The 12,439-nt window shown below is 47.3% G+C and overlaps 1 protein-coding gene across 4 annotated transcripts in view; it reads right to left on the reverse strand.

Annotated features, from left to right (window-relative positions):
• The window catches only part of TNRC18 (trinucleotide repeat containing 18), an 88,045-nt gene that overhangs the window by 19,048 nt on the left and 56,558 nt on the right, over positions 1-12,439 (reverse strand). For all 4 annotated transcript variants that reach the window (XM_042972045.1, XM_042972044.1, XM_042972042.1 and 1 more), the window contains one exon: positions 11,289-11,537. In XM_042972045.1, coding sequence (XP_042827979.1) covers positions 11,289-11,537 — 249 coding nt within the window. The remainder of the gene's footprint in view (positions 1-11,288; positions 11,538-12,439) is intronic.

Below are 12,439 nucleotides of genomic sequence, written 5' to 3' on the forward strand. Positions count from 1 at the left end.
GCTCTCCCTTCCAACAGACACGAGGCCAGCCTTGATCCCACCCCTCGAGCCCCTGGGCTCCCTGAACACAGACCCTCTCCCCAACACCCCGCTGTGCTCTGTCCCTTCCAACCTCCGGGCCTTTGCTGCTGCTGGTCCCTCTACCTGGGGCACCATTTCTCCCCTGACCTCGACCTGGAAATCCGCGGCCTCCTAGCGGAGAAGACACACGGAGCACCCGGGAAGATCCTCTGTCCACACCTCCGTCACCGCAGGCACACACCCCACCGGAGGGGGCTCCCATCCATGTCTGTCTATCTGGTCCCGCCCTGTGCCCCGGAAGCAGATCCCCAGTTTTACTACCGCAGGCCTGATGACCCCTGGGAAGCCAACAGCCTGCCCACAAGGCCTCCTCGGGGAGGCCGGGTCCCATCACCCAACAGATGCAGCCAAGCTGGGAGGGGGCACACTCCGTGGGAGGGACCCACTTGCAAAGCTTAATGATCCCATTAATTAAGCTTTTGTTAACGGACTTCCCACCGCACAGGGAGGCAGCTGGGGGCTCTCATGGCTGATCAGGGTCCAGGCCATAAAAGGCTGGGGTTCTGCTGCCGGGTTTGACCCACCTGATGACAGCCCCCTGCAGAAAGCCGGAAGGAAACCCCCAGGCAGCGAAACGCTGCAGGTGAGCCGCGTAGGGAGCAGGGCCAGAGAACGGACAGAGCTGCGACGGGCAGCGGACACTTTCAAGCGTGGAGTAAGGTCGGCCCGGGGGACAAATACTCGTGAGGCCAGTGGGGCAGCATGAGTGGTGCCCGGGACACAGGAAACGGGCTCTGTGAGGGGACAGGCCTATCCTCGAGTGGGGACAGGCAGGAAGCCCAGAGAGAGGGGAGGACGTGCCGAGCCCTCACTGCCACACAGGGCTGCGGCAGGGAGCAGAGTCCATGTCTGTGATGCCCACCCAGTGTCCTGTGCTCCTGCCTCCGCCCCCAAGAAATGCGGTAACAAGGGAGGAACAGACAACAAAAAGCACAGAAAATATAAAACAGAAGGGTGAGACCCAAAGAGACTGCAAGTCAAAGGATGGAAAAGATAACCCATCCAAACACTAACCAAAAAGAGCTGAATAAGCATAAATATAAACATCAGACAAAACTGACCTTCCTTAAGACAAAACTTGTTACTAGAGACAAAGGATATATTTACATAATAAATGGTCAACTCACTAGGAAGATACAACAATTCACAAACACACATGAGCATAATCCAGAAACAGGTAAAAAAGATTATACGCTATGACCAAGGGGGATTTATTCCAGGAATACAAGGTTGGTTCGACGTGTAAGAAAATCAACGTGAGGGTGCCTGGGTGGCTCAGTCGGTTGAGCGTTTGACGCTTGGTTACGGCTCACGTCATGCTCTCACGGTTCACAGGTTCAAGCCCCATGACCAGCTCTGTGCTGACGGTGTGAAGCCTGCTTGGGAATCTGTCTCTCCCTCTATCCCTCTGTCCCCTCCCCTGCTCACTCACCCTCTCGCTCTCTCAAAAATAAATAAATATTTTCAAAAAATCAGTGTAATACACCGTAATAAAGGACAAAAACCACAGGAATACCTCCACAGACGCAGAAGAAGTAACTGACCAAACCTAGCGCCCTTTCGTGATAAGATCACTCCAACTGGGAAAAGAAGGAAATTCCTTCCACCTGACAAAGACAGCCATAAAAAAGCCACCAGTAACATCATACCTAATGGCGGCAGAATGAATATCCTCAACCCCTATGATCAGAAGACAAAGATACCTGCTCTGACCACTACCGTTCAACATTGTACAGAATATTGTAGCCAAGGCAATTAGGCTACAAAAAGAAAGAAAAGGTATACCCATCTGCCGCTCTGTTTGCAGATGACATGATCTTGTATTATAGAAAACACTAAGGAATCTACTAAAAACCTATTAGAACGAACAAATGAGTCCAGCGAGGTCACAGGATACATTTCTATACACTGGCAGTGAACACTCCAAAAAGGAAAAGAATCCATTCACAATAGCATCAGAAAAACAAATACTTAAAACTGAGTTTAACAAAAGGAGTCCTAGAGTTGTACAGTGAAAAGTATGAAACGTCGTTGACAAAAATTAAAGACACAAATGAGTGGAAAGACATCCCATGTTCCTGGATTAAAAAACTTCCATTGTCAAGGTGCCAGCACTCCCCGATTTAGCACCATTCCTAATCAGAATCCCAGGTGGCTTTTTTGCAGCAATTCACAAGCTAATCCCAAAATCCCTATGGAATGCAAAGGACTCTGAGGCACCAAGGCAATCCTGAAAAAGGAGAACAAATATGGAGGACTCCTACTTCCCAATTTCAAAGCTTCCTACAGTAATTCCTCCAGTAATCAAGACAGGATGCTACTGGGCTAAGAACAGACGTAGGGATCAATGGACTAGAACTGAGGGTCCAGAAATAATCCTTCATATTTAGGTTCCGCTGATTTTTCACAAGGGCACCAAGAGTGTGCAATGGGAAAAGAACGGACTTCTCAACACATAGGATACTGGGCCAAATGGATCTTCACGTGCAAAGGCCCCTCCATCACTCCATACACAAAAAATCAACTCAAAATGGATCACACACCTAACTGTAAGTCACAAACCATAACACTCTTCAGTGAAAACAGGACTAGATCTCTGTGACCTTGGGTTAGGCAATACTCGCTTGCATAAACGCCCGAAGTGCAAGTGATCTCTCTGGACTTCGTGCAAATTGGAAACGGTTATTTCAAACAACCCAAGAGAATAAACAGACAACTTACAGAATGGGAGAAAACACTTGCGAAGCACAGTCAGAGTTACAGCCAGAATGTACAAAGAGCTCGTAACAACAAAATGACAACCCAATTAAGAAATAGGGATTTAAATAGGCACCTCTCCAGACATACGGACGGCTGAGCAACATGAAAGGCTGCTCACCGTCATCGGGAGAAATGCACATCGAAACCACAAAACAACGTAACGACAAGAAGGGGGATGTGAAGAAACCGAAACTCTCACAGGCTGTTGGTGGGAATATAAAATGGTGAGACCACTTTCGAAAACGGTTTGGCAGGTCCTCAAAAGGTTAAACATTAAGTTACCAAATAACCCAGTGATTTGACCCTTAGATTTGTAGCCAGAACAGGGGCGCCTGGGTGGCTCAGTTGGTTAAGCATCCGACTTCAGCTCGGGTCATGATCTCACGGTGTGTGAGTTCGAGCCCCAGGTCGGGCTCTGTGCTGACAGCTCGGAGCCTGGAGCCTGCTTCGGGTTCTGTGTCCCCTCTCTCTCTCTGACCCTCCCTCTCCCCCCCCCTCAAAAATGAATAAACATTGAAAAAAAAATGTAGCCAGAACTGAAAACGTGTCCACACAAAAACATGTACGTAAATATTCAGAGCTGCATTATTCACGATAGCCCCCAAACAGAAACAAAAACAAAAGAGTAGAAACAAAATGTGGTATACTCATAAAAAGGAGTATTATTTAGACATAAAAAGGTCTGAAGTCACATAAGAAGAAACAGGTCTTTATGAAGGGTCTTTATCTATTAAAGGAGTTGAATCAACAATTAATGACCTTCTAAAACAGAAAATGCCAAGCCCGAATGTGGTCACTGTTGAATTCAACGAAACATTTAAGGAAGAAATTATACCAATTCTCTACTATCTCTTCCAGAGGACAGAGGCAGAAGGAATACTTCCTAACTCATTCTACGAGGCCAGAATTATCCTAATACCAAAACCAGACAGAGAAAACTACACATCAATATCTCCCATAAACATAAATGCGAAGTATCAACAAAATATTAGCAAATCAAATCCAGCAATGTATGAAAAAAATTATACGCCACAATCAAGTGAGATTTATCCCAGGTATGCAGGGCTTGTTCAACATTCAGAAATCAAAAACAATTAATGTAGTCCATCACATCAACAGGCTAAAGAAAAATCTCATGATATTAACAGATGCAGGAAAAGCATGTGACAAAATTCAACATACATTCATCATAAAAACTCTCAGTAAAGTAAGCACAGAGGAGAACTTCCTCAACATCTACAAAAACCTTACAGCTAGCATCATATTTATGGGTAAGAAACTACAGAGGCTTTTCCACTACGATCAGGAACAAGGCAAGGTTGTCCCCTCTCACCACTCCTTTTCAAGATCATAGAAGTCCTTGCTAATGCAATAAAAAAAAAAAAAAAAGGTATATTGATTGGGAAAGAAGAAATAGAACTATCTTTGTTCACGGATGCCATGAGTGAGTATCTATGTAGAAAATCTGAAAGAATACACCCAAAAAATCTCCTGGAATTAATAAGCAATCATAGCAAGGCTGCATTTTACAACCTTCACATACCAAAGTCCATCACTTTCCTACATACTAGCAATGAACAAGTGGAATTTGAAATTTAAAACACAATACTGTTTACATTAGCACTCCCCAAAATGAAATACCTAGGTTAAATCTAACAAAATATGTACAAGAGCTATGGGATGGAAACTACAAAACTCTTATGAAAGAAATCAAAGAAGGCTTTCCATGTTCATGGATAGGAAGACTTGATATTGTCAAGATGCCAATTCTTCCCATTTTGATCTATAGATTCGATACAATCCCCCCCAGAAGTGGACATCAACATACTAATGCCAAAGTCTATATGGAGAGGCAAGAAACCCAGAATGACCAACTCAATATGGAAGAAGGACAAAGTAAGAAGACAGTACATGACTGCAAGACCTAGTATAAAGCCACAGTAATCCAACGAGATACTGACAAAAGAACAAACAGATCAATGGCACAGAATGGAACCCCAAAACAGACTCCCATAAATTTAATCACATAATCTTTGACACGGAGTAAAGGCAATACAATGGAGAAAGGAGATGTTCTTTCAACAAATGGTATGGGAACCACTGGAGATCCACACGCAAAAAAGTGAACCTAGACACAGAACTAATGTCTTTACAAAAATTAACCCAAAATGGATCACAGGACTAAATGTAAAATGCAAAACTCAAAAACCCCTAAAAGAAAAGGTAAGAGAAATCCAGATGACCCTGGGTTTGGCAGTGAATTTTCAGATACGACACCCAAAGGACAATCCACAAAAGCTGGGCTTCCCTAAAAGTAGAAATTTCTGGTTTGTGAAAGACACCATAAAGAGAATGAAAAGACAAGCCAGAGACTAGGAGAAAATTTCTGCAAAAGACACACCGGATAAAGGTCCGTTCTCCAAAACAGATAAAGAACTCTTAAAATTCAACATTAAGAAAAGACCCTGATTTTAAAAATGGGTCAAAAATTGGAATAGACATGTCACCAAAGATACAGAGATGGCAAAGAAGCATTCGAAAAGATGTTCCACCTCATGTCACTAGGAATGCAAATTAAAACAACAAAATACCACTACACACCTATTAAAATGTCCAAAATCCAAAACACTAACGCTAAATGCTGGCAAGGTTGACAAATCCTGTTCACCGCTGCTGGGAAGGCAAAACGGCACAGCCACTTTGTAAGACATTCCGGCAATGTCTTACAAAACCGAACGTGTTCCTGCCATACGATCCAGCAATCACGCTCCTTGGTATTTACCCAAAGGGGTTAAAAACTTGCGTCCACACACACAAAACTACACACAGATGATTACAGCAGCTTTAGTCGAAAGCGCCAAACCCTGGAGGCCACCAAGATGTCCTTGAACAGGTGAATGAATAAATAAACGGTGGCCCGTCCAGACAATGGAATATTATTCAAAGGTAAAAGCTAAAAAGAAACAAGCTGTCAAGTCATGAAAAGACACGGAGACACCTTTAAGTGCATAGTATGTGACATTCTACAGAAGGCAAAACTGTTCAGACATTAAGAGTGTCAGGGATTGCCAGGGTGCGAGGGGAGGAGAGGGATGAATCCAGAGGATTTTTAGGCAGTGAAACTACTCTGCATGACACACTAATGGTGTTTTTACACCATTACACATGTGCCCAAACCCACAGAATGTACAACACCAGGAGTGAATCCTAATGTAAACTATGAATTCTGGGTGACAGTGATGGGTCCGTGTAGGTTCATCAATGGTAACAAATGCACCACTTTGGTGGGGAATGCCGATGATGGGGGGGAGGCTGTGCATGGGGCGGGGGTGGGGGGTGCATAGCACGTATAGAGGATATCTCTGTACCTTCCTCTCAATTTTGCTACGAACTTAAAACTGCTCTAAAAAAAAAAAAAAAAAAAAAAAAGTAGTAAGTGCTGACATATACCATGGATGAACCTTCAGACAATTACACCAACTGAAAGCAGCCAGATACGAAAAGCCACATATGGTATGATTTCATTTATATGAAATGTCCAGGATAGAGAAATCCATAGAAGGCAGAGAATAGTGGTTCAGGGAATAGGGGGAGTGATATGAATAGGTATAGGGATTCTTGTCGGGGATGGGGGGATAAAAATGTTCTGAAATTAGACAGTGATAATGGTTGCACAGCTCTGTGAATACAAAAAAACCCATCAAACTGTACACTTTAAAGGATGAACTTTAGGGGCGCCTGGGTGGCTCAGTCGGTTGAGCATCCGACGTCGGCTCAGGTCATGATCTCGCGGTCCGTGAGTTCGAGCCCCGCGTCGGGCTCTGTGCTGACAGCTCAGAGCCTGGAGCCTGTTTCGGATTCTGTGTCTCCCTCTCTCTCTGACCCTCCCCCGTTCATGCTCTGTCTCTCTCTGTCTCAAAAATAAATAAACGTTAAAAAAAAAAATTAAAAAAAAAAATAAAGGATGAATTTTATGTGATGTGAATTATAGCTCCACAAAGTTGTGATTTAAGGGTAGATTCAAACCTGAGCATGTCAATAATTACATTAGATGTTAAAAAATTAAGCTCTCCAATGAAAAGACAGAGATTACAAAACAGATTGAAAAGGACCCAACTATAAGCTGTCTAAAAGAGACTTTACATATTAAGACAAAGGTAAAATGACTAAATGAGTGGAAAAAGACATACCACGCAAAGAGGAAGCATTAACAAAGGTGGAGTGTGGGGCGCCTGGGTGGCTCAGTAGGTTAAGCATCCGACTCTTGATATTGGCTCAGGTCTTGATCTCATGGTCATGAGCTAGAACCAAGCCCCACCCACATCTGGTTCCACGATGGGCGTGCAGCCTGCTTAAGATTCTCCCTCTTTCTCTCCCTCTTCCTCTGCCCTCCCATCCTCTGCACACACTCATGGGTGTGCTCTCTCTCTCTCTCAAAATGAAAAAAAAAGGGTAGTGACAGTTTAATATCAGGTAAGAGGGATTTCAAAACAAAATACATTAAGAGATAGAACACTTGGTAATAATAAAAGGATCACTTTAAGAGGAAAACAGGAACTCATAAACGTACATATGCACCCAATAACAGAGCTTCAAATACATGAAGCAAACGTCCAGAGTTAAATTATAAGGAGAAAGAAAATCCTGCAATCCATAGCCAGAGGTTTTATATGTATCTGTAAGCAACTGATAAAACTAGACAACAAGTAAAGACACACAAGATCTTAATACTTTCAATCGCATTGAGTTGCCTGATAGAACGGAATGACTTACAGAACACTGTGTATAATGACGTCAGAATCACATTCTTTAAGTGCACACAGTACATTTACTAGGAAACACCATATATCCTCAAATTTTAAAAGATTGAAATTATAGGGGCGCCTGGGTGGCTCAGTTGCTTGGGCCTCCGACTTTGGCTCACGTCATGATCTCCCAGTTTGTGAGTTCGAGCCTTGCATCGGGCTCTGTGCTGACAGCTCAGAGCCTGGAGCCTGCTTCGGATTCTGTGTCTCCCTCTCTCTCTGCCCCTCCCCTGCTTGTGCTCACACACACGCGCGTGCGCGCTCTCTCTCTCTCAAAAGATAAATAAACAAACAATAAAGATTGAAATTATATAGAGTACTCTTTCTGACCAAGATGGAATTATGTTAGAAACCAGTAACAAGTAAATAACAAGGTAATGCCCACCATATTTGGAAAATAAATAATACTTGTAAATAATCATTGGATAAAAGTAGAAATCACAAGATAAATTAAGAGAAGTGTTGAACTTGGCACAAAAACAGACACTGAGACCAGTGGAACAGAATAGAGAACCCAGAAATGGACCCACAAACGTATGGCCAACTGGTCTTTGACAAAGCAGGAAGGAATATCCAATGGAAGAAAGACAGTCTCTTCAGCAAGTGGTGCTGGGAAAACTGGACAGTGACATGCAGAAGAATGAGCCTGGACCACTTTCTTACACCAGACACAAAAAATAAACTCAAAATGGGTGAAAGACCTCAATGTAAGACAGGAAGCCATCAGAACCCTCGAGGAGAAAGCAGGCAAAAACCTCTTTGCCCTTGGCCACAGCAACTTCTTACTCAACACGTCTCCGGAGGCAAGGGAAACAAAAGTAAAAATGAACTATTGGGACCTCATCAAAATAAAAATCTTCTGCACAGCTGAAGAAACAATCAGCAAAACTAAAAGGAGAAGATATTTGCAAACGACATATCAGATAAAGGGTTAGTATCCAAAATCTATAAAGAACTTACCAAGCTCAACACCCAAAAAACAAATAATCCAGTGAAGAAATGGGCAAAAGACATGAATAGACACTTCTCCAAGGAAAACATCCAGATGGCCAACCGACACGTGAAAAACTGCTCAACATCACTCATCATCAGGGAAATACAAGTCAAAACCACAATGAGATACCACCTCACACCTGTCAGAATGGCTAATATGAACAACTCAGGCAACAACAGATGTTGGCGAGGATATGGAGAGAGAGGATCTCTTTTGACTGCTGGTGGGAATGCAAACTGGAAAAAACTGCATGGAGGTTCCTCAAAAGAACTAAAAACAGAACTACCCTATGACCCAGCAATTGTACTACTTGGTATTTATCCAAGGGATATAGGTGTGCTGTTTCAAAAGGGCACATGCACCCCAATGTTTATAGCAGCACTATCAACAATAGCCAAAGGATGGAAAGAGCCCAAATGTCCATCGATGGATGAATGGATAAAGAAGATGTGGTCTATATATACAATGGAGTATTACTCGGCCATCAAAAAGAATGAAATCTTGCCATTTGCAGCTACGTGGATGGAACCAGAGGGTATTATGCTAAGTGAAATCAGTCAGTCAGAGAAAGACAAAAATCATGACTTCACTCATATGAGGACTTTAAGACACAGAACAGATGAACATACGGGCAGGGAAGCAAAAATAATATAAAACCAGGGAGGGGACAAAACAGAAGAGACTCATAAATATGGAGAACAAACTGAGGGTTACTGAAGGGGCTGTGGGAGTGGGGATGGGCCAACTGGGTAAGGGGCTTTAAGGAATCCACTCCTGAAATCATTGTTGCGCTAAATGCCAACTAATTTGCGTGTAAATTTAAAAAAATAAAATTAACAAAAAAAGAAATGTGTTGAACTGAGTCATACTAAAAACAGGACAACATAAAATGCATGAGATGCAGCTAAAACAGTGTTGAGAGAGAGCTTTACAAGTCTCCACAAAAAAAAAAAGAAGGTCCCAAGTTGATAACCTAAGCTTGCACCTTAAAAAATAGGAAGTGGTTGGCAATTATACCAAGAGTGAACAGGAAGGAAGGAAATAAAGGGCAGAAATTAATAAAATTGATAACTTCTGGCCACACTGACCAAGAAATAGAGCAGAAATAAGTCATTTGTATCAGCAATGAAGAAGAAAACATCACTACAGACCCCTCAGAGTTTAAAAAAAAAAAAAAAAAAATGGGGTGGGGGCGGCGGGTGGATGATGTGAACTCTGCCAATACATTTGACAACCTGGGTGAAATGCAGAAGCCTGCAGGTTCCAGGATGGCTGGTGCGTTTGGGGGTGAGGCTGGGGGCTGTGGACAGGATGATGGGTGTCTGAGCAGCCACAGCCTGAGGGTGGGGGAGCAGATAGGTAGAATGTGACCAGAGGGCAATGGGGGACCAGTGAGAGGTTCTCAGCAGAGAAGCGGTCTGGTCAAGTGCGACCTTTGAGGAAAAGCCCTCCAGCTGCTTCACCGTAAAGAAAACCTGAGCAAGGCAAGCCGGAAGGGAGGCCAGCGCCACTGTCCGGGGGAACCAGGCCCTAAGTTCCCAGGGAACAACGGCAGGACGTGGGGTGAGAGGGAGTGAGAAGGAGGAGGAAGGAGACTGCGAGGCTGCCCCAGAGATGGGGTCCCAGGGGGCGGTACAGGCCGCAGGAATGAGCCTTTGTCCTGGAGCCTGCAAGAAATGAAGCCAGGGGCAGCTGGGAGAGACCTGGGGGGAGAGCAGGGTGGCAGTACTGTGCCCATGTTCCCTGTCCCGGCCCCTGCCAGGAGGGACTCCCGTGGACCTCCGAGACCCAGAGAGGGACCGGGAGGGCGGGCCAAGCCCAGGTCAGCACACACACGTGGGACCATCTCACTCTCCAACGCCCCAGACGCAGGTAAACCAGGTCCGTGTGGGGATACTTGGCCTAGTGGGAATGGAGGTGGGCCCAGGAGAAGGTCCCCTGTTTGTCCCAAGAAGGCACGGCTACGACCAGACAAGCAGAGAGGAAGAAGTGGGCCCAGGACAAGGCCTCGCCTCCGGCCGGAGCTCCCGGCCGTCTCCATGTGCCCACCCGGGCAGCTGGACGGTGAGCCCGGCTAACAGGCACACGGCGCCCGGCAACCCCCTAGGGATGACCTCCTCCGGGCCCCCACCCCAGGCTGCATGGCCATCTCGCTGACTGAACCGCCTCTAATGCCCAGACAGAAGGGGCTTCCTCTTCCTCCAAACCTCTGCGTGGCCGGCCTGTGCCTCTACCTGTACCTGTGTTTCTCCTATGACACTTAGCCTAGTGCCTCCTCTCTGTCGTGCTTCAGCCTGGGTGTCACCTACCTGGAGTAGCCTCCCCTGGGCTGCTCCAGCCCCCCAGGGAGCAGATCTGAGGCCTCTGTGCTTCCCGGAACGGCCCGTCCCCGGACGCCTGAAGCGGACGGGGCCAGGCTACATACGTCCATCAGGTGCACATACAATGAAGGTCACCTGCAGAGCTCTGGCGACCCCTCCTGGGGCGGGCCGGGCCCACGTCACCAGGACCACTCTGCTCAGGATGGGGGCCCACGAGGCAGGGCTCCACTGGCCCCCCAGCTCTGCTTCTAGCCTCCCCCGAGCCTTGGTTTCCTGTCCGAAGGATGGGGCAGCGGCGTCCCTCCAAGTCCACCTGCCGGTACTTACCCATCAGGTTCTGCCGCTCTTCCTTCTTCCGGGCCTTCTGCTTGGCCTCCAGCTGCACCACCGAGAGGGACGGCCCCACTGTGGGGCTGGGGAGGGCACTGGCCGCAAAGCGGGCCAGCAGGCCCAGCCCGCTCTCCTCCAGGCCTGGCGACAGGGCCCGTTCCCGGGGCCCCAGCCTATAGCCGCCGGCAGCCTCGTCCTCCTCCTCCTCCAGCTCATCCTCCTCGTCCTCCTCCTCGGAGCTCTCATCTGGTGCAGAAAACAGGGGGCGAGTCAGAGCCTTGGCCCGGGTGGGTACCACCCCCCACCGCCCCTGCTCGGCCGGGGCACCAGCGAGGGATGCCACAGCTCCAGCCTAGCTCCTCACTCCTCACCGGCCGGGGGTGGTCCAATACCAGCCCACAAGTCCCCCCGATGGCCCAGTGACCCCATCACAGCAAGCCCAAGACATGGGCATCCCGGACAGCCCAGAGGTGGGCAGCGGCCTTGGGAATCAGAGGGTTTCTGTAAGGGGAACACCACATGCACCTGTGCTGTGGGGAGGGGGACAGACACACGGACAAGGACTGGAGACAGCTCTCTCCACCGTCTCACGCACACGCGCGCACACACACACACACACACACACACACACACACACACACGCCCCGACATACAACATGGAGGCTGAGGAAGGAGGCAGGAGAGAAGGAAAGAGGAGGCCAGGGAGGGACAGAAAGGAGGCGGGAGAGGGCCCTGGGGACTCAGGCGCCTGGGGGTCTGGGGCTGGTGGTGAGAACGTGGAGTTTGATCTCCTCTTGGGGGAGCGGAAACCCCCTGGGTTGTAGCCCTGAGCAGACGCTGGGATCCAAACTTGACTTCCAAGGATCCCCCTGAGCCAAGAAGCCTGGGGCAAATCTCAGCCCTCCGTGAGCACCTATTGTCTCATCTGTGGCAAGGGATGGTCTCCCCAGCGCCCCCCCTCCCCCAGGTAAGGGGAGGCTCCCAATACGTAGGAGAAAGCACTTCGCAGGCTCAACAAGCATCAAACAAACAGGGCAAGCCTGTTGAGCAGAAAGAAGCCACTGTCCCCAAGGCCAAGGGAGCCACAAGCTGGCTATGCCTCACGACCCATGGGGAGCCGGGAAGGGAGAAGCACCAGCCCACTCTAC

The sequence above is a fragment of the Panthera tigris genome, chromosome E3 (genome assembly GCF_018350195.1).
Source record: "Panthera tigris isolate Pti1 chromosome E3, P.tigris_Pti1_mat1.1, whole genome shotgun sequence".
Lineage (NCBI taxonomy): Eukaryota > Metazoa > Chordata > Mammalia > Carnivora > Felidae > Panthera > Panthera tigris.